The 23446-nt window shown below is 40.1% G+C and overlaps 1 protein-coding gene across 1 annotated transcript in view; it reads right to left on the bottom strand.

The window, feature by feature from the left end:
* Positions 1 to 23050, bottom strand: part of LOC127434634 (solute carrier organic anion transporter family member 5A1) — a 73623-nt gene extending 50573 nt beyond the window's left edge. The window contains exons 1-2 of the mRNA XM_051687509.1: positions 23010 to 23050; positions 21161 to 22556 (exon numbers count right to left, since the gene is read on the bottom strand). Coding sequence (XP_051543469.1) covers positions 21161 to 22115 — 955 coding nt within the window. The 5' untranslated portion in view covers positions 22116 to 22556; positions 23010 to 23050. The remainder of the gene's footprint in view (positions 1 to 21160; positions 22557 to 23009) is intronic.
* Between the last annotated feature and the right edge of the window lie 396 nt (positions 23051 to 23446).

The raw sequence follows: 23446 nt of genomic DNA, 5'->3' as shown, positions 1-23446 counted from the left end.
TTCCATTATTCACAAAAATCCATGGCACTAGGCAAAATAATGTGAAAATGATTAGTCTATGTGTGGAATATGCCATCTCTATAATAGCATAATAGAGTGACAATAATTTCCACACTGAATTATTAGTCTGAGGGTCATGATCACAAACATGTTGAGTGAAAACGTGCATGGAGCATCAGAGAGCATTTCTGTGTTTTCATCATCACGTTGGATTAAAAACTGGCTTTGCACTGATTGCATGAGCTTTAGAAATTCCTTTGCCATGACCCAGTATTCTGGGTAAGTGACAGATGATCCCTCTGCACATTCTTTCTAAAAGAGCCATCTGGGCCGACAGGCCTGAGCGCACTGTATTTATCTGTAAAATGGTCATAGACAATGAGCACCAAATGGGGGAAGGGGCAGTGAGACGGGTACTCAGTCTTTTGTGCGTGTGTATTTGTGTGTGTGCATGAATCTGGACAGTGGTGTCAAAGAATGAATTTAGGCCTACAGCCTTTAAATTTGAACCACAGTGACAGGCTGGTATAGTTTATGTAGGGTTCAGGAAAAGCATGTTATTAAAGTGATAGTTCACCCAAAACTGAAAAGTATGTCATCATTTACTCACTCTCATATTGTTCTAAACCCATATGACCTTCTTTATTCTGTGGAACACAAAAGGCAATTTCTTTTTAAGAAAGTTCTGGTTGCTCTTTTCCAGTTACAATGAATAGGGACTAGGGCTTTTATAGAACTTCAAAAGGATGTAAAAGTATTAGAAAAGTATCATAAAAGTGATTAATATGGCTTGTGTGCTATATTCCAAATCTTCTGAAGTCATACAATCCATTTAAGTGAGGAACGGGTTGATATTTAAGTCGTTATACACTGAAAATCTTGACTTTGATCTCCTTTAGAGAAGTAGCGATGTCCAATTTTTGAAACAATCATTCTAATGAATCAGAATAAATTTCAATGAATCAGTTTATCCATAAGGGGAAGATTAAGAGTCTTTTATTTACACAAAGCCATTGTATGACTTCAGAAGTCTTGGAAAATAATGCACAAATTGTATGGATCCCTTGCAGACATGTGCTACTTTTACTTTTACTCTCTAATGCTACTTTTACAGTGATATTGCATCTTTTTTGAAGCTTAAAAGCTCCAGCCTTTATTCATTAATTGTATATAAAAGAGCGACCAGAACATTCTTACAAATATCATCTTTTAGGCTTATTTGTACTTGCTTGGCGAACAAGCTTCTTTTAGTTCACCTAAATGCACTTGTGTTTTTGTTCTGCAACGTGTTCGTTTGGTGATTTTTCTCCTGTTTGCGCACATTTCTGAAATTTCTGACCTAGAAGAACTCAGCTTGTTTCGAATTAATCATGGGTGTGGTTTGGACATTATGTTCTATATATGCTATTGTGCTAGCTGAGGAGATTGTAGCTAGCTAGTTTACTATCTTAACATTAAAATGGATAACTCTGAAGCCCGACTCCGAGGTTGTCCGACGTTCTTCAATTTTACCTAATGCTTAACATAAACTAATTTTAAAACTGTGTAGTGCATAGAATAAATTCAGGCTTTGTTCATCTATGTTGCTTTAGTCACCCTAACACCTGTGTCCTAATCTGGGCTGTGAGGAACAGTGGTGAAGAAAATAATTCCTCAAGAGTTCTGTTCTGTTTTAGGCTTACTCAAGCAAACCTTCAAGCAATCCTGGTACTGTCTGCCTGGGCCTAAAGAGCTTAGATAATTCAGATAGTGAAGAAGGATCCAAGTACAATATCTCTCCCTGCTTTGAAGCAAACACAGAGCAAGACAAAGGATTACTAAACTCCATTATAAATCAATACTCCAGGCACAGCACAACAGCAAAACAGCACACCCAGACCTCCTAAGCAGCAGCTGTCCACATTCAAATGCCGCTCAGAACTGGCGCAAGGTCTTCAAATGAGATTAACATCTGAATTGAGAATTTGGGCTAATTAAGATATACACAGCAATGACAACACGGCTAACTTCAAATAGCGAGAAATTCCTTATGGATCAAACCTTAAAGCTATTGTTGTTTCATGGGCACAATCTGTTCTGAGCACACATTGCAAGACAATGGCAAAGACTAATTGCATATCAGCGAGGACTGACCTTTTATGAAACATTTTTTACTTTGTGTTCTAAATACCAAATGCTTTTTATTCATAGGAAAATTCTGAATCCTTGTACAGGCACATTTTACAGATGCATAACTCTCAAAGTACCTCTGAGAATGTCTTTATCCATTACCTCTCCGTTGGAACTAAAACATGGCAAACATTCTTAGATACCGAGAGAGCTATACCCAGAGGGAAGGTCATTAGATAAGACAAAGTCACGTCTAAAAACCCAGATAGGCCAAAGAGTGATTAAGGGATATTAGCCATGGCAAACGCACAGAGGGGCTGCAAATCATCACCTTACTATGTATTTTTAGCAAAACAGCAGGCTTTAGAGGAAAGATGTTGTGCAAGTGTTCAGTTTTAATATGATTTCTCAAATCCTGCTGTTTAAACAAGTTACATCAAACTGTCTTTAAAGAACAGGGGTCAGTTGAGACAACTGGTGTCTTTCAGACCAAGACTGAAATGAAGGAGATACTGTATTTAAATGTCAACCACAGCTAGAAGCAACAGTACTTCCATAATTCGACAGCTAGCAATAAAGTGGCATGGGAAAACAGTCTTATAAACAGATTCTTTATTCTTTTTGAAGAATGAATGTCCCATAAAGGGATAGTTCACCCAAAAATGAAAATTCTGTCAACATGTACTCACCCTGATGTTGTTCCAAACTTCATTTCTTCCATGGAACACAAACGGAGGCTGCCTCAATCACAATTTACACTCTTTGCATCTCATTTTTTTCATACAATGAAAGTAAATGGTGACTAAAGGCCTCAATATACTTCTGTAGAAGTTCTTCTTTGGTCTTCATTCAGGGATAAAAAGATGTTTAAAACAGCTGAGCTACGGTATACTGTTTGCGAACATTCAGACACCCACCACACTGCAGGGTGAGGGCGTTTAGAGGTACATTTAAAACCTTTAAATTGAGTAGATTTGATTCCCTTTGTAGACTAATTAACAAAAACAAAGAAATTGCATGAGACTTTCTTGTAAAATGTCTCAATGTGAACGATCGTACAGATGTAATTAAATTTGCACCAGTTCGCTAATAACTCTACACGCTGGTGTGTTAATGTTGTCTGATTTTGACTGACTGGAGAATATAAACAGAATTACCTGTTGGTATGTAGGTGGTGCTCTAGGTCACACCCACCGATGATATGGACCAATGACAGTAAGAAGGTGTTCAGCAGCCGGTCAGAAGTTTTCCTAAAAGTTCGCCCCAGCGAGCTGTTACGAACCAACGAAATGAACTAAAAAGCACCTTCTTTCTGGCCAGATTTGGTTCTAAATGTCGTCACACCTGTTTGTTCTTCGATTTCGTATATAGTATATCGGGGCCTTAAGGCTGTCAGTCCCTAACAATTTGTGTATCATCTCCTTTTGTGTTCCACAGAAGAACAAAAGTCACCTGGGTTTGGAACAACATGACGGTGAGTAAATGATGATGGAATTTTCATTTTTGGGTGAACTATCACCTTAAGCAAGTGTGGACCAAAAAAGGCCCAACAGCAACTGAGTCTTAAGTAACTGCCCGGCTCATCCTTAGATAAGCTTAAAACAAATTCTTAGAACCTCAGAATCTCAGATTGCTTTGAGGTAAACATTCCGGTGCATACATCAACACAAGAACACTTGCACACTTCTACTGCAACTGACTGTAGAGAACACAAACTCATTTGTCCTCTGTGACAAATGACAAGATGATGTCCAGCACCTTACCCTGACCCTTTCTCTAGTAGTTGTAACAGCCATTTTCATTTCAGTTCAACCACTGAAGGCTGCAACCTTCTCGAAGGATCAAAGCAATGAGTAAAAGTGATCCACAATCTCTATCGTTTAATGACAATCCCAGATCTGTTATTAGGGTTAATCTGTGTAATAATATTGAACATTATGAGCTGTTTAAACGGACATTGTTCACAACCCCTTCGGACAGGCACTAATTACAATTAATGCCATAGCAAGCGTTCTGATCTCATTTCAAACGCTATGTGACATCTGTCAGAGCCAATCTGGCACACAAGTGCAATAGACCCATTTGTAATATTTAAGTCATACAAAACAGCATTTTAAAATCATTCCATGTCATTCAAGTCACATGAAACGAAGACAAAGTCACATATTATTCACATAGCCCAGATATGTAAACTAGGTTAGTTTTATTTTTTTGTTTTTTTTTGTAAGCACCGCTATAAAATATAACCTAAAGCAAGCCAACTGTTAGAGACCAGACAAGATATCCAAATTTCATGTGACCTTAAACAATACCAAACATCTAAGGGGCAGTTCACACAGAACACATTTCTGTGTTTGTCTCGCTCGTGAACTTTTTTGACACAAAAGAGGACCCAGTTTCTTTTTTGATCCTTTTAGCATTTATGTGGTCTCAGAACCCTTGTTGTTCACACCACAACTCCTGTAAAGATGTAAAGATTATGAAATTTGGCTTATGATGATAAATTGTCATGCTTAATACACATATACCTTAAGAAGTAATTTATTCATATTTAACTTGGAATCTTTTAATAAAGTAGGGCTATACTATTTCTTTAAGGCTTTAAAAATTATGATTGAATTGTTTATTATATAAAAATATTGCACATGGATAGAATGACATGAAAAGTATTATTTTAAATGTTAAAACATTTCCAAGTACTTAAAATGTGTCTCTTTTTGGTCAACTTTACATTTACATTGTTATTTATGAAACCCAGACAACCCATTCAATTATATTATATTATGCAATAGTAATATATTTCTGTCCTACATTCTTCTCTTTCATACGTTATGTTAAGGCTCTCCGATAAAACCTACAAGCCCTTATTTGGCATGAAGGAAAACGTCATGGTTACTGGTGTAACCTCCGTTCCCTGATGGAGGGAACGAGACGTTGTGTCGATGTAGTGACACTAGGGGTCACTCTTGGGAGCCCGAGACACCTCTGGTCTTTGAAAAAAGGCCAATGAAAATTGGCGAGTGGTATTTGCATGCCACACCCCCAGACATACGGGTATAAAAGGAGCTGTTATGCAACCACTCATTCAGGTTTTATGCTGAGGAGCTGATATAAGGTCCGGCCATTTCAGCGGGTAGTTCAGCGTTGTGGCAGGAGGGACACAACGTCTCATTCCCTCCAACAGGGAACGGAGGTTACACCAGTAACCATGACGTTCCCTATCTGTCACTCACTCGAACTGGCTGAACTGTGTTACGTTAACTGGCGGTGTGTGGTGGGCAGACTGCTGTGTGCCTCATAGCCAGCAGACCAGGTCAACACGTAACCTTCCCCAACATAGTTATGAGTGTCGAACGGCCCTTTTTGGGGACAAGTCGACTACCCAAAGATAGAGACAGGCTTAACCCAGTCGTGGCCTCTTTCCCCTTCTCTTTTTCCACTCCCTAAAAAAGAAGGGGGATTATCCTACTGGGCCGCCAGGTCTAGTCGGGGGGTGTCCCTCCCAAGGGGAAGACACCGCGGAGACCACACCTCGCCCAAAGAGAGGGGGGATATTTAAGTGGAAGAATACGTCACATGGTCTTCCCAACCATGTGGAGAGCCTTCAAGGTAGATCCTACCCAATGGGGGAGGAGTTACTACAAACATGGAGACTGGGGCAGAGGGGCTCTGCCCAAGGAAGACGCAGTTTGCCAGCAGGGAAACGAACTAGCAGAAGATATATATCGCATGGGGTTAGCCTTACAGGGAACCGCCACATGCGGAGCACCTACCCCAGAACAGGGCTCTTAGTTAGCGTGTGTACTGGGCCGGCAATGAGTCTCTCCGAAAACTCGACTGTCACAGGGCTCGGAGGAAGTCAACCAGGGAACAAAGTTTGTGAACACTACTGGGAATTAACGGCGCATGTCTTCAGCTCCAAGGGAGGTGGAAGGCGCTATGTGCAAGCGATACACCCGGCCGGCTATCCCGGCTTTATCCGCTTGTGTTGCGTGCCACTACCTGGGACAAAACCGGTTCCACCCAGAGGTTGTAGAGCCTTGCAAAGGTGTTGGGTGTTGCCCGCTGCTCTGCAAATGTCTGTTAGAGAGGCACCTCTGGCCAGGGCCCAGGAAGCTGCTACACCTCGGGTAGAATGGGCTCGTAGCCCTACTGGGGGCGGCATGTTCTGGGCGAGATATGCCATAGTTATGGCGTCAACAAGCCAGTGGGCGATCCTCTGCTTGGAGACAGCGCTTCCTTTCTGCTGTGCACCAAAGCAGACAAAGAGCTGCTCAGAGATTCTAAAGCTCTGTGCGCGATCCAAATAGATGTGTAAAGCGCACACCGGACACAGCAACAACAGGGCTGGGTCTGCCTCCTCCTGGGGCAGTGCTTGCAGGTTCACCACCTGGTCCCTAAAAGGGGTGGTGGGAACCTTGGGCACATAGCCCAGTCGGGGTCTCAGGATCATGTGAGAGTAACCCGGACCGAATTCCAGGCACATTTCGCTGACAGAGAACACTTGCAGGTCACCTACCCTCTTGATGGAAGTGAGCGCAGTCAGGAGGGCAGTCTTCAAGGAGAGTGCCTTAAGCTTGGCTGACTGCAAAGGCTCAAAGGGGGCTCTCTGTAGACCCTGAAGAACTACGGAGAGATCCCATGAGGGAACGAGGCACAGTCTGGAGGGATTCAGCCTCCTGGTGCTTCCTAGGAACCTGATGATCAGGTCGTGCTTCCCTAAGGATTTACCGTCGACTGCGTCATGGTGTGCTGCTATGGCAGCAACGTACACCTTCAAGATGGAAGGGGACAGCCTCCCTTCCAACCTCTCCTGCAGGAAGGAAAGCACTGATCCGACTGCACATCTCTGGGGGTCTTCGCGTCGGGAAGAACACCACTTAGCGAATAGACGCCACTTAAAGGCATACAGGCACCTCGTAGAGGGGGCCCTAGCCTGAGTGATCGTGTCTACCACCGCGGGTGGTAGACCGCTTAGGTCTTCCGCATCCCGTCCAGGGACCAGACATGGAGATTCCAGAGGTCTGCCCCGTCCCTGAGAAAGAAGGTCCTTCATCAGGGGAATTTGCCAGGGGGGAGCTGTCGTGAGGAGCGTGAGGTCCGAGAACCACGTCTGGGTGGGCCAGTAGGGTGCTACCAGGATGACCTGCTCCTCATCCTCCCTGACCTTGCACAGGGTCTGTGCAAGCAGGATCATTGGGGGAAACGCATATTTGCGTAGGCCAGGGGGCCAGCTGTGTGCCAGCGCGTCTATGCCGAGGGGAGCCTCGGAGAGGGCGTACCAGAGCGGGCAGTGGGAGGATTCTTGGGAGGCGAACAGGTCCACCTGTGCCCGTCTGAATCGACTCCAAATCAGCTGGACCACCTGAGGATGGAGTCTCCACTCTCCCCTGAGGGAAACCTGCCGTGACAGCGCATCCGCTGTAGTGTTGAGGTTGCCCGGGATGTGAGTGGCTCGCAGCGACTTGAAGTGCTGCTGACTCCGGAGGAGGAGACGGCGGGTGAGTTGTGACATACAACGAGAGCGCAGACTGCCTTGGCGGTTGACATATGCTACCGCTGCCGTGCTGTCGGTCCAAACTAACACGTGCTTGCCCTGGATCAACGGCCGGAACCTCTGCAGGGCGAGCAGAATTGCCAATAACTCGAGGCAGTTGATGTGCCAATGCAGTCGCGGGCCCGTCCAGAGGCCGGCGGCTGCGTGCCCGTTGCAAACAGCACCCCAGCCCGTTTGGAGGTGTCTGTCGTGACCATGACGCACCTGGAGACCAGTTCTAGAGGAACACCTGCTCGTAGAAATGAGGGGTCGGTCCAAGGGCTGAAAAGACGGTGACAGACTGACGTAATGGCCACACGGTGTGTCCTGTGGCGCCATGCCCGTCTCGGGACTCGAGTCTGGAGCCAGTGCTGAAGCGGCCCCATTCCCTTTCAGAAAATATACTCTCTAGTTTTTCTGCCGAAGCGCCCAGGAAATTTAGCAAGTATCTCCTGCATGTATGAACCAAGAACATTAGGCGAATGTTAAATTAAAGTGAAACTATCAAAATCATTGCTAGTATTTTTGCGGGAGTTTGGCGTGAACCTTCGCAAACAGTGCGCGCATCACAGCATTTCAAAGTGGTTCATCTTTACACGCTGCTCTGAGGTGAGGTGGTCCTGAGGTGGTCTGAGTACGGTTCGCTTTTGGGTCCTTTTAGGGGGGTCTAAGATCATTTGGTTTGTTCATATATACACGTTATACAACCCTTAGAGGTGAAAATGCCCTAAAAAATCATCTAAAAAATGCGGTACTCGTGAGCGAGAGGCTGAAAAAAACAGCAAGACACGGCACAGCTTCAATGCAAACATCTGTCTAGCGCATTCTTGCTTCAAAAACAGCACAGACGTATGCAAAAGCGCATTTGAACAAGTTCTTGCACTACAAAAAAGCTAGACACAGTGCAACGAATACAACAGAATGCAGGTGTCTTGAGACAAGTTTTTAAAAGTTTAAGTTCTTTTAAACTTAGCAGGTCGTCTCAAAAACAGTGTTCCTACGCAAGACGCTAAAAATCAGCAAGGTGTGGCATAACAAAGACATTTGTTTAGCGCTTGTTTACACACGAAAACACTTGAAAAACCACACAGATGGATGTATAAATGCATTTGAACATGTTCTTGCACTGAAAAATTGTAGATGTAGTGCATAAAACAGAACACAGGTGTCTCGAGACAAGTTTTTTTTTACTTTACACAGCGTCTAAGAAACGTGGCACTTCTGCACGTGATGCTGAAAAAACTGCAAGATGCGGCGAAATGGTCAAAGACATCCATCTAGTGCATGTTTGCATAGAAAAATTAGTTTAAAAATGTTCGGTGTAAACAGCCCCTAATGCTGCAATTCACTCACTGCTGCTGCAGAAAATCAATTAATACTGTGAGTATGTAATGAAATAGAAGACAGTACTCTAATAATAGAGAGTGTTCATTTGAGGTGGCATGGTGCATAAATCTCCTCTAACAACTGCCGCCTGCTGAGAGCGTGACACAAGGATCTTGCCATGTTTACATGCTGAGGAGTACGGTAGGGCAGTGACGTAGGGTGGTAAATGGCTTACTGAGGACTTGCTCAACTCCCTATCTGCTGAGCAATCCTAACATGTAACTGAAGTCTGTGTCCCAGTTAGGTAGTGGCCAGTACATAGTCAGAGGAAGCCATAAATGCCGTTACATGGGTGCAAATATTCTGAAGGGCTCCACAAAGACAAATGCACTTTCAGCTCAGCGAATGTGATCGCACATAATGGACGGAACATGGTGGGGAAAATATTAAATTCTGGAGCTAGAGGACAGATGTATTTTGTAGTGGTGCACCGATCAGGAAATTTGAGGCCGATACCGATCTCTGATTTTTTTAACACTATGATCGCCCGATACCGATTTTTTCTTAAAAGTGCCCTTTGCCACACTTTTGCAAGTTATATGCTGCAGTTATATGTTTGTGCTCCAAATAGTAAAATTATGGTAACACTTTACAAAAAGGTTCCATTTGTTAACATTATTTAACAACATTACTGTAGTTAACATGAACTAATTAATTTTAGTTACACATATACTAATACATTTTTAAAATCAAAAGTTGTATTAGTTAATGCACATTAATGCACTATGAACAAACAATGAACAATTGTATTTTATTAACTAACTTTATAATTAATAAATGCTGTAAAAATATATTGTTCATTGTTTGGTCATGATACCTAATGCATTAACTAATGTTAAAGAAATTAAGCCTTTTTATTAAGTGTTACCAAAATTACATTAAAATTACATTAACTGTGAATTGCTAACATTTATTTGTATTGAAAACAGTTATTAATAGTTCTGTTGTCAATATCAAAAGATCATTGTGACATACTGGCAACCAAAAACCATGAGAGCATCACACACAGCAGAGATACTTTCAAAAATAAGAAAAATATATCTATTACAAGCTCTAAAACTGCTCCAATGAGAAATCATTAATATCTATGATTTGTTTACTGTCTTTGGCATGTTGTTGTAACACAAATCACTAATTATTAAGCAAATGCATGACGACGTGGTGCTGTTATTGAAGGTTAAACAGTTACATCTGTTATTAGTGGTATTGTGACCAACATTAATCTGATTTAAATTGGGATCCTCACAAAATAGCATTGAGATGAGTGAATGATGAGATATTGAGAGCACCTGGAGAGCACGCATGTTTGATTGACACTGAGCACGCTCATGTTAAAAGGAGTAAAGCTAAAAGTGCTCATGATCGCTCAAACGGTCTCTATCGCTCCACATAACATCTGATTGTCACAACTCGCATTACATCACGTGTACTTAGATTTGTATTTGCATGTTTATTTGTTGTTTAATTCGTTTTTATACCCGTTTGCAGCCTCTTTATCTTCTTCCTGTTCACTGTGCAACGAGTCAGAATAACTGCTGTAATGACTCTAGAAAATGGGCACGTTAATATTCATACACGTGTAATTCATACACATTTTAAAAAACAAATTGGCATATTCATGTGAATTACATCATATCTGAAAGTTTAAATTCACGAATGCTTAGAATTGCCAACAACTCACCCTCCAAAGTTCACTCTGTCATGCTTCAAGGGCTGAGCAAGCGCTCATTCATTAGAGTAGCAGTGTGTATGTGTAATTCCTTGCGTGCTGCAAAAAAGATCGCCAATAAATCTAGACACGATCAGTCGATCCCCGATCACAGATTTAAGATGAATATTGGCCGATTTCGATCAGTGCATCCCTAGTATTTAGATCAGTGTGTCTGTGTGTGTGTGTGTGTGTGTGTGTCGTATTAACTGTTGAGCACACAGAATGAGATGCTGCAAAAATCTGTATTTTATCTTATTTTCCAGCAGAAATATCTTTAAAACAAGATAAATTTACTTGAGAAGAAATATTGTTTGTTTTGTTTTGTTTTAAGTATACTGTAAATCTCAGTAAATTAGATTTTTATTTAAAATAATAATAATAATAATAATAGTGCCTATGGGGTAAGAAAAATAAACTTAATTCAAAATATAATCTCTGAAAGTCCTAATACCTTATGCACTTTTTCTTTTTAAGTAAATGTATGTCATTTAAAAGATTTTTAGATGTTTCTATGGCAAAGACTGATAAAATAATTTTTTTGTGAATGTATTATGATAAAGACCACAGTATAGTCAAAGCCTCTTCCACTTTCCTTCACACACACAACATGCAGCATCTGTTCCCCTGCTAAATTTAACAGAAGCAGGCAGACAAGGTACCATGGATGTGTTTCCCCCGAGCGGCCTGATAATGTGTCTAACAATATAACACAGACTCCATCCATCTCACAGTATTCCTCCATTACTACCACAAATAAAAATGCTTGGCCTCCAGAGAGCCGTCAGAGCATTATGATGAACTATCTCTGACATGGAAAACGCTATAGCCAAAAAGAAATAATGCAGGTCCTTATTATAGTTTTAGGGCTTAAAGTTGAAAAACTGCCAACTGGAATATCATTACTTTATTCTGCATTTCGCAACAGACTGAAACACAAACACACTCTCAAATGAAGGGGCGGATCTACTGGGGTGGCATGGGGTGGCAAATGCCACCCTAAGAAAAAGCATCGCCACCCCATCTACCACCCCAGCATAAGTATCAAAATGTATCAAATATAAATTTAAGTATATTATAATTGATTTTGACATTGTGTAGGGGTTTATTCATGTCAAACTGCCTAAACTGTCACCTAACGCACAAATAACTACAGACCCATAGCGTTACTGATTACAGCAGCATCCAATCCCGTGCCAATCACAGCATCGACCAATTGCCTACCTATTATTGCAGCGCATGTACAGTGTTTGGGCTCTTGAGGGTTGATGAGCTTATTTCCTCTACAACAATGACCACACTGACAAATAAGTGGAAAAAAGAGAGGTAAAAGGTACATTTCTCTGGTGTTTCCAAGTATTCACTGAATGATTATTAGATACTTTGCTGTCAGTTATGGGTTGAGACGGGTGAGACGTGCCCTCACCACTATTTGAAATAGCTTTTGTCAGGTATGTATATAATCCACATGAAACATCTCCAGTTCTTGAGTAGGAGTTTCTTTTTCATCTGTATGTGTTTTGACTGGCGATCCAGTGCTGGAATATGTTATTCTGAATGTTATGATAAGTGTTCGTTGCGGATGTCATCAGTGTCGTTTAGCATCAGCGGTTTTGCCGCAAGCTCGCGCTCTTTTCCGTGTCCCCCATTGTGATGGCCTTCTCGGCCGCATTGTTTGTGTGTATGTAGTGTGTGTGTGTTTGTTGTCTTTTTCTCTTTCTCTCCCTCTCTCTTAATCACTCTAAGGTGTGTGGTAACCAGTTAAGCTGATTGTTCATGGGGCGCACCGGTGAGCAGTGTGTTTCATGTCTGGGTTGTGCTATGGGAGAGGGTCGTTCATGAGCTGTGTCATCTCGTTCAAGGGCACACATTGATTTTTTTTCCCCGGGTTCCCGCTGCTGGACTGGAGAGTTTGTGGTTGTTGCTGTCTGAAATTCGGAGTTTGATGTTTTTTCATATACAGAACTGTCAATAAATGTGTCTGTGTTTCCGCTACTCTCGTCTCCCCACATATTTTATTGCATTTTATTTTAAACACCCATCCACTGATGTACAGATGCAATCTTGTTTTATTCAAATAAAAACTTATATCTGGGCTAATTAGAATCCAAAACCTCTAAAAAATAAAAGGCAAGAAGTTACCACTAGATCAATCAGTCATGTTTTAAATCAAAATGCTGATCTATGTATTCATCTACTGACTAACAAAATCCCAAGACTGATAGTGGCAGATGTAGAAATGAAATTACCATATTATGTGAAATATTTATTTGGGTGCTTGAAACGATCAATAAGAATGACTGTTGATCAAAACAGGTAATTTAAAAGAATATTTTACTGTGCATAACATAATAATATTCATGAGTTTTGCAGCACTGCCCCACCCCAAACCCCAGTACAATTTTCTGTACAGTTTATTTTTATTTAGACCTAACTTTGTGCTAATCTTCGCTTTCAATGGATTATTCCAGCTGTTACAAAGGTGATAGGCCTTCAGGACTTTATTACAGAATAACATGGTATATGCATGCATTTGGGTACACTTAACAAAGATAGTGAAGTTTTTTCCAAATTACCGGTTCTAAATGTCAAGCTAAGGAACAATTAGAATTTGTTGATGTGTTTAGTAGACAAAGTCTTGGTGCTCTGGAGTAATAAATGTTGTTACTTAATTTTAATTATGCAAAAAAAAAAATATATAAAAATACAAAATAAATGTAATGTTGGCAGATCAGTAGCAAAATGGTTACTATGTGGTTCCTGTGGAAATGCAGTTGTATCGCAAATTCATGGACATTTGCAATTTCATAATGACTCCAATTAATTAACTAGTACTTGTTGCAATGAAGCTTGGTACCTTAATCCATAAGAACTACGCATGGGCACTTGCTTTGGTGTTGCCACCCCTCATAGTCTGCATACCACCCCCTTTCCACCCCATAAAAAAACATTCTAGATCCACCCCTGCCCTAACGCATTGACACAAAAACTCGGAGAATACCAATCCAATCAAAACTGACGCCCTGGCTGACACCAGTCTATAAGCCATGAGAACCACGCTAAGAAAATCGTTGGCCTCTATATCAGTCAGAGAAACACCTGTGCCCCCACTTCATTAATGAACTGCGCATGTTGCTGACTTGAAAGTCCTGTCCATTGTTCAAATGGAAAGCATGATTATTAAGTAAAAAGGCTAGTGTGTATAGGGATGTTCAAGATGTTAATCAAGAGACGCTATATCATAGGCTAATCTCAGTCATTCATCATGGAAATGCCACTGATGACTGAACAGGGGTCAGTGTGTGAGTATTTGAAAATGTTTCAGGAAGAGGAGATGGTTGGACAATGAACTCATTGTCAGCTTAATAAAGTGCATTTGCCTGAAAGATTGGTGAGAATTTTAGAAAAATCAAGTACAGATTAATGTTATCTTTAAGGAATAGTGACTTTATAGTGACTCACTTTAAAGCTTAAAAAGGATTCAAACGCATCTTGAAAGTAATCCATGCAACTTGTCTCATATTCCAAGACTCCTGAAGGCTTAATATGCACTCATGAATATGCAATGGACGTCATGGTTTTCACTGAAAAATGACCTACATTTTGGGTTGTTTCTCACCAAAAACTAGTCGAAAAGAAAAAGTTGTATGCCTTCAGAAGTCTTGGAATATCATGATAGGGCTGGGCAATAAAATGATCTCGATATTTATCATATTAAATAAAATCACGATATCAATGATAAACTTTTGAGTAATTTTTTATATTTAGCCTATGTTCTACATCTAGACATGTCGCTAAAAACGTAAGCAGTTCGGCTTTCTCAGACTGTATGATTGCTCACGTTAGCTGCCTTGCTAACGATTAGGCTATGTCCAGGTCCGGACCCCAGATTGATTCTATCCGTACCGCAAGACTTCATGATGATGGTTGCACCCTCTCATCGTCTCTAGTGAGCAGCGCGACAAAACAACAGTGCTGTGTACACCAGCTCTGATCTTTCTGCGCTGTACACAATTTTTCTTAGACTGTAACGTTTTGTGTTTTTTCCTTGTAAATTTAGCTACATTAATCAGCATGTTACAGGCCTTTAATAAAAAACAAATACATTTCTGTTCTAATTTAGTGAAAATTAATCAGATGTCATCATCTCTGACATGTATGACAAGGAAAGATAATAAAATTACTAGTTGGTAGCCTAGTCTTTCTCACTTTAATGAAAATATAAAAATGGTTCATTCAGACTTTTATATTTTCAAAATTTTCTCTTAGGGATACCCCTGAACCCCCATACAGTATCATACCTTAGTCACAAAGGCTTCTATGCCCCAATACTTGGGTGTCAGAAAGTAAAGAAATATAAAAATAGGTACTGTAATTTGAATGTAAAAATATTCAAACAAATACTGGACTGCTGTCATTATGCTTGAAAACGAACAGATGATCTTTTAACATTCATATCCAACTGCACTCGATTGATAAACTCCATAAAATAATTTAATTCTCAGACCCCACTGCTTTGGCTGTCTCTGGGCCCTCAATGCAGTTTTGTAAAGACTATTTGTGACTGTTTAGGATTCATTCTTTTTTTTTTCTTTTCTTCAAAAAAAAAAGTGCAATGTGCAAATGTGAATGTATATCATGATAAATATCAATATCGAACAATATGAAAACAAAACATTGTGATAATATTTTTGGCCATATTGCCCAGCCATATATAAAATGCAAGAGTCTACTTTTGTGATATTTATGGGTCCTTAGAGAAAACATATGCAACAACTCCAATGTATGGAAAGGACAGACCGTGATATTGATTAAATATCTCATTTTGTGTTCCGCATAAGAAAGAAAGTCATACGGGTTTGGAACGACACGAAGGTTAGTACATTTTTGGGCGAACTATCCCTATAAAGGGCATTACCCTTGGTTGGAGATAATAACGAAAATTGAAAGAGTGCAGAGAAAAGAAGAGTGTATTTTACTGTGAGGGAACTTGTCTAAGACACCTTTGAAGAGTGCAATGGGAAGTATAACTGCCCTAAGTGACGCTCGTGGAATGTGTGTGCAGCTCAAACAAAAGTTGAGGAGAAAGCAAACATTCCACTGTACTTCCTCTCAATGAACAGCCAATTTCAATTTACCTTTCTTGCCCCAAGTGCTTTCGACAAATTGAGATGGGGTTTGAATTAATTGGAAGAGGGAGATACCAAAAAGAAATTAGACATACAAATGATTGTGTCATTACTGTCATTATGTCATATTACTTCTAGTTCGGGGTCTCGTTTTAAGACATTCTGCCTAACGCCATATTGTGTGCAAAGTAAATATTTCCTTTAAAGCAACACTATGTAACTTTGTTTTGTTAAAAAATATCAAAATGTTACTGTTGAGAGTGCAATAAAAATCCATCTTCCAAACCATGTCTTTACCCAAATACACTTAGATAAACCTATAATAATGATATTATATTATAAATAATTTAGAGCTGTTGGGATGGATTTCGCAGGAAATTGCATACATGTACGTCATTCGCCCGTGCGTGTCACATCATATCCGTACACAGAGAAAATAAGATCCGGCTTCTGTAGCGCGTGTGTGGGAGTAGCTGAAGCTGAAAGTTTGTTGACCATGGCTCATTCAAAACGGCAAACCTCCAGAGAATCACCGGTTGTAAAAAGAAAAAAAGAAACCCCGAACAGAGCAGGGTCTACAAGCAAAAAGGGAAAGCATCAGAGTCCGTAATAAAACCAGAATCAACATCGGCTTGGCTTTTCAGAGGTGGCGACAACTCCGAGATCTGAAAGGATTTAAAAGTGACCCAGAGATGGCTTTTTTCTTACTCATCAGGTAAGATATTTTATTGATATGGTTTATGTATAATTGTGTAATCACACACACAAACATGTCTGTGTGTGTGTAGTGAAATACAATAATTATACTGTAATCGGTGCAGAACTTTTCACTTGCTAGCACACGTTCTTTATAATGGCAATCATTTATATAAATAAATCCTTTAGTCCTAGGCTTGCCAAGGACATATGAGTCTTGAATTTATGTTGACCACTGGTTGGTAACAATGACAATCTATAAATTAGTTACTACCGTGGTCTATTTGGCCAGAATATACTGCAGTTATAAAAACTTTACAACGTTTGCCCTTATCAGACTAGCAATCATTACTCTAATGTTAACAAATGTTGCCTAACTTTTGTAACGTCATTTACTTCAAAACATCAATGTTTCCAACAAGTCAAAACAACAGCATAAAATATGGCACTTATCTGATCAGATGACATGTTTTCGGAAATACATCTTTTCCTTTCTTTCATTATTTATTTGCCCATTCGCTCTGATAAGATGTCCTGTATCCTTGTGTACAACGGTGCCTCGAACAACATTCATCCGTGCAGAGGAGCAGAGCCGAACCACAACCAAAACAATGTTCTTCCGCAAGACATATGCAGTTTTATTTTTTAACTGCTAGTGGGCCAAAAATTGCATAGTGTAGCTTTAATGTCTTAAAATAGCTAAAAAAACAAAAAAAAAAACAAAAAAAACTGCCCGTTAAGCAAGGTTTCAGGGTAGAAACAATAGTCTTAAATAGTATTGTTAATGCAGTGCTATGACAAAGTATTTGCCCCCTTCCTGATTTCTTCTATTTTTGCATATTTTTCATTCAAAATTGTTTTAGATCTTCAAACAAGATATAACATAAAACAAAGGCAACCTGAGTGAACACAAAACACAGTTTTCAAATATATATATTTTTTATTGAAGCCAAAAAGTTATCTAACACCTATATCACCCATGTGAAAAACTAACTGCCCCCTTAGACTTAATAGCTGGTTGTGACACCTTTAGCAGCAGCAACTGCAACCAAATGCTTCCGATAACTGGAGATCAGCCTTTCACAACGCTGTGGTGGAATTATGGCCCACTCTTCTTTGCAGAACTGCTTTAGTTCAGCCACATTGGAGGGTTTTTGAGCATGAACTGCCCATTTAAGGTCCTGCCACAGCATCTCAATCGGGTTCAAGTCAGGACTTTGACTAGGCCACTCCAAAACTTTAATTTTGCTTCTTTTGAGCCATTCAGAGGTGGAATTACTCCTATGCTTTGGATCATTGTCTTGCTGCGTAATCCAGTTGCGCTTGAGCTTCAACTCATGGACTGATGACTGGATGTTCTCCTTTAGGATTTTCTGATAGAGAGCAGAATTCATGTTTCCCTCAATTATTGCAAGTTGCCCTGGCCCTGAAGCAGCAAAGCATCCCCACACCATCACACTACCACCACCATGCTTGACCGTAGGTATGATGATCTTTTTGTGGAATTCTGTGTTTGATTTACGGCAGATGTAACAGGACCCCTGTCTTCCAAACAATTCTACTTTCGACTCATCAGTCCATAGACATTCTCCCAAAAGGTTTGAGGATCATCAAGGTGTGTTTTGGCAAAATGCATATGAGCCTTAGTGTTCTTCTGGGTTAGCAGTGGTTTTCGGCTCGCCACTCTTCAATGGATAGCATTTTTGGCCAGTGTCTTTTTGATAGTGGAGTCATGACCAGTGACCTTTATTGATGCAAGAGGCCTGCAGTTCCTTGGATGTTGTCCTTGGCTTTTTTGTGACTTCCTGGATGAGTTGTCGCTGTTGGAGGAATTTTGGAAGGTCAGCCACTTCTGGGAAGGTTCACTACTGTGCCAAGTTTTCTCCATTTGGAGATAATGGCTCTCACTGTGGTTCTTTGGAGTCCCAGAGCCTTTGAAATAGCTCTGTAACCCTTCCCAGACTGATGTATTTCAATCACCTTTTTCCTCATCATTTCTGGAATTTCTTTCGACCTTGGCATAGTCTGCTATTGGGTGAGATATTTTAGCCAACTTCATGCTGCTAAAAAAGTTCTATTTAGGTGTTGATTTGATCGAACAGGACTGGCAGTAATCAGGCCTAAATGCAGTTTCATAGATTTGGGGATTTAGTAACTGGGGGAAAATACTTTTTAACACAGGCCCAGTTGGTAATAGATAACATTATCATTTAAATATCTGTATTTTGTGTCTACTCAGATTTCCTTTGCAAATACATTTTCACAGCATTGTACAGAGAGAGGTGGATAGTTTTCTTTCTCTCTAGCACTCTGCCTTATCACATTCACTATGGACTTCAGATGATGCAAGCTGTGAAAAAACGAATTTACTTTAAGGCAACAGCATACATCCTTTACAATAGGGGCTGTTCTTTATTCCAAAGAGTGTGTGCGTGCATGTTCTTTGATGTGTTTTCACCCTTCCCGATAGCCCCACCCTATTGATGGATATGCCCAGTTTTGCTGTAAAAGCACTGGGACGCTGGGAGTGTATACAGCTGGGGGTCACAGCCAGAGGGGTGATGCCCCAGACATAGGATCCGACACTGCCCCACTTACTCACCAAGCTGTAGATAAAGGGGTCTTCTTAAGTATTCACTTCAGTGTCAAAACCCAGTGGCCTGTTCACATCGAACATAAAACCAAAGCAGCTTTGTTGTGTCAAAAGCTGTCAATATGCAAACACACAGCATGCTTAATACTTCCATGGTTACCATGGATAAGACTTAACACATTGATTATAGCATGATGCTGAATATAACCAAAACAAGAAGATTATCTAACACTGATGTCACCCTGTTTAAAGCACAGAACAGTTTCTCTCACAACAATCTCTCTAAACAACAGGAAGGTGCACCCAAAGCGCCTCATCCAAATTCATCAGCATGCCCAATCACAGAGCAGAAAGAACAGGATTTGGAAAAGATTAAAGAAAAAGGTATATGACAGAGAAAACATGGGTCATGTGATGGTGCGTTTTACACCCCTCATCTTGCAGTGACCTCTAGGATTGGTTTGTATATTTGATTGGGGTTTATAAACAGAATTTACATAATTGCTTCTAATATGTTGCTTCTCATTACACAATTCATTAAGAGATCTAAAAAAAAAAAAAAAAATTACTGTGGCGACAGTTTCGCAAAATGTCATGTGGCTTACAACAGTTCTGAGGTGAAACATCCAATTTGTGGCTCTAGGGGCAATTAAAATTTTCTCCCAAACAGATGATGTTTTTAATGTTAATGTTCTATTGAGTTTTAAAATAAGTGTTTATAAAGTCATAATCAGCCATTGCACTCATGAAAATGCACAGTTATTGTAGCACCTCTATTGTTAATTTCACCAGGAAACTATGACAAAACGTAGTATGCGGCACGTAAAAGTCAGTTTGCAAAAATGTAGATAACTTTCATTCTATGAGACTAGGTTGGGAATAAAAGTTGCTGTTTTAGCACCTCTAGTGTTTATTTTACAACTGCTGCTGATAAGTACAATGAGCCATGTGAAAAAGGTATTGTAATGTGCATGGTTCTAAGAGACCAGGATAACATTTCCGTTAGCATTCCTTTAAAAAAATGTAAAGAAAAAGAATAACACTCTTAACATAATTTTAAATACTTCATATTGCACTGTTATCAATACAGTAGGAATGACTTTAAATTGATTATACTGACTTATTAACAATAAATTAAGTACAATGACAGATTTAAAGAATAAAGCATTCTATGCTCAATTGAAAAGACAACAGAAGCCCAAAACGATGTTGGTAATCAGGGTTCCTACACCTTTTGACCATTGAATTTCCATTATTTTAACATAACTTTTCCAGTGGTTGGTGATTAGCCTAGAGCAGGAGTTTTCAAACATTTTGATGCCGAGGACCCCCAAACATGATGATCACCTCGTGAGGGACACATTTTCTAAAATATATAGGCAGCTTTATATTTTCTGTACAAGATAACATTATATCTGTGTGAAAAAAAAAATAGTAAGCATGATATTCTAAAGATAAATACTTTGCTTTATTTTGTAATAAGGAAATTAAGAAAATAAAAAGAAATTATTACAATATAATATTGAAAAATCTGGAAAATATTATTTTGTTTTCAGTTGAGAGCATATCATTTTTTTCTACCCATTGCTAGAGTAATGCTAGGTGTATAAACCTGGAGAAAAACATTTTAAATTTGCTTGACATGTATTTATACTCTTTAGGATGCAGAATGAATGTATAATTTTTTTTTTTTTTTTTGCATTTTCTGCGGACCCCCTACCACCTCCTGGCGGCCCCCTAGGGGTCCCCGGACCCCAGTTTGAAAACCCCCGGCCAAGAGGATAAAGATTGTTAAAAAAAATAGAGAGAGATTGCAGTCAGAAAGAACAATTTTTGCCAATGAAATAGTTCAGAGCTGAGCATAACTTGAAAAATGTTTATTCACTATAGAAATTTTCATGACATTTCCAAGCCTGGAAATTATCATTTTCAAATTCCTTGATATTTCCACATGTTCCATGAGTGTGGGAACCCTGAATAACTAACTACAAAAAATGTCTTACCTAGGTAGAGGGATGCGTTCTCCTTTTTCACATTATCATCCAGGTACGTTGGTCCCAGCGTGTAGATTGGTGTGGAACCCATGCCCACCAGGACCTGGGCGCAGATAAACAGAGCGACATATATGGAGTGATCGTTGCCCTCCTGGTCCCGAGGACAGGATGACACATCCAGACCATCCCATCTGCTCCCGTTGCCATTCATGCACAGGCTCTTGTTTCCCATGGAGGAGTTGACATCTTGGATTTGATAGGGTGGAGAGATGAAATGTGGAAGGGAGAACAGAGCTGCTCCCACGGCGATAAATACCCCACCTACCGCCAACCACCGTGGCCTCTGCCCACGGCCCCCGAAATAACTGATGAAGACCACCACCAACAGACTCCCAATGTCAAAACAGCTAACCAGAAGACCAGATTCAGAGCTTCTAAGGCTGTATCTTTTCTCTATGGTGGTGATGACACTACTAAGGTAGCCCGAGACCATCAACGACTGGATGAATGTCAGGTAACACATACAGAAAAGAAAACATCTAGAGTCCGAGAGAATCACCCTAACGTACTTCCTCGCAGGAAATCGGACAAATCTCATGAATGAAAAGCCTATTTTTTTGCCTCCTGCCCGGTTGGCTTCAGTTCTCATAGAGCTACTAAGACCCACCATGCTGGACATGGAAGGGGAGAAATCTGTCCTGGTAGGTGATTCCAGTTCGCTAGAGTCTCTCTTCTGGTGTAGCTCACTGAGTACTGAGCACTGGTCAGTATTTACTAAAGTCTGTGTCGTGCTGACCAGCCTCGGCTCCAACATCTCATTAACTGTCGGACAGCCACCATTAAGAACGGGCAGGCTTCTGGATTTGTAGTAACCCCCTGAATCCACATACTGTCTCTGGAATTCACAGACTTCCAGAGATTCCGATATGTCACTCCTGGTCTCATCATTATACGATGAAGTCATTTTAGCTGAGATTAAGTGCAAATACAAATAGGATTCAACTATAAATTAAATAAAAAGTTCACAGCAGGAATAGATGTTGGACAGTGCTGACAATAGAGACAAAGAGGCTAAGACAACTCGACCTCCAAGCATGATCCCTCTAAGATCATCTATATAAATAAGTCCAACAGCTATCTTTCTATTTATTTTTCATTATAATTCGGAAAGATTACGGTGCAGTCATATCGCATACATTAAATATATTCTACAGGAGGCTACGTCACCTGTTGTAGCTGCTTACAGTTACAGTCTCGGCTCATTTATAGGTGCAGCAGCAAACAGTTATCCATGTGTTATTACAATGTAACTAATATGTATTACAATGGTCTGGTCATGGTGCTGAAATTATTCATAGTAGCAGAATGTTTCAGATGAAATTCAAAGGACCAGCTGCGCAGAATCCTGAAAAACAAGACAATTGAAATAAACCAAAACTATTATTAGAAAAGTTTTGCTTACCAACAGCATTACAAACACTGTCATTTGTTTTAGGTCAAGCTGCTATCTGAAGGAAGATTAGTGGCTGACCAAGACAAAGAATTACTGGAAGCGCGTGCGACAACAGACTACTAATAAAATAATGTAAAAAAAAAAAAAGAAAAGAAAAAAGAAAAGAAAAGAAAGCTGTGCCAGTATTATTATTATTATTTATTTTTTTAAACACAAGCATTTCTTGAGGTATCGTTTACGAAGTCACGACTTTATACACGAGAAATACAAGACAAATACAGTACAATGCAATGTCAGTCTAAACATTGAATCTTTCTAATGAATTCATGCAGAGCAGTTCGCGCACAGCTCGATTGTTAGCGCAATGTAAAATATCGAGAATTGAACGAGAAATAGTGCACTTACACTGGCAGATAGCAACAGAGGTAGTGAGTTGCTGTCCTCGGGCACGGACAGTGAGTGAGATTGCGGATTTGATGAAGGGGCTGACGGAGTCCTCGCCGCTGCATTCTGGGAGATGTAGTTTTCGCCAAATTACCTTTGTTTCTAAAACATAGTTATGCTTGCCAAGTTTCAAATAGGACCACGGAACAGACAAGGCGTAATTCTTTAGAACAATGTTATTTATATGGTATTTATAGGCTTATATATATATATATAAACACTTTATTATTTTATTTTTTTAAATAGGTTTTATGTGTGCTACAAACAATGTAAGAAATGTTGTCAGATAACCTACAGATCTCCACTTTCACTTTCACAGTCCTCTTCTTGTGTTTATGGTGATTCACATTCTTAGTACATATCACCACCTAGTGGGCGGGGAGGAGAATTTACAGCAA

Source organism: Myxocyprinus asiaticus, chromosome 44 (genome assembly GCF_019703515.2).
Source record: "Myxocyprinus asiaticus isolate MX2 ecotype Aquarium Trade chromosome 44, UBuf_Myxa_2, whole genome shotgun sequence".
Lineage (NCBI taxonomy): Eukaryota > Metazoa > Chordata > Actinopteri > Cypriniformes > Catostomidae > Myxocyprinus > Myxocyprinus asiaticus.
This window is presented reverse-complemented; position numbering and strand designations above follow the sequence as displayed.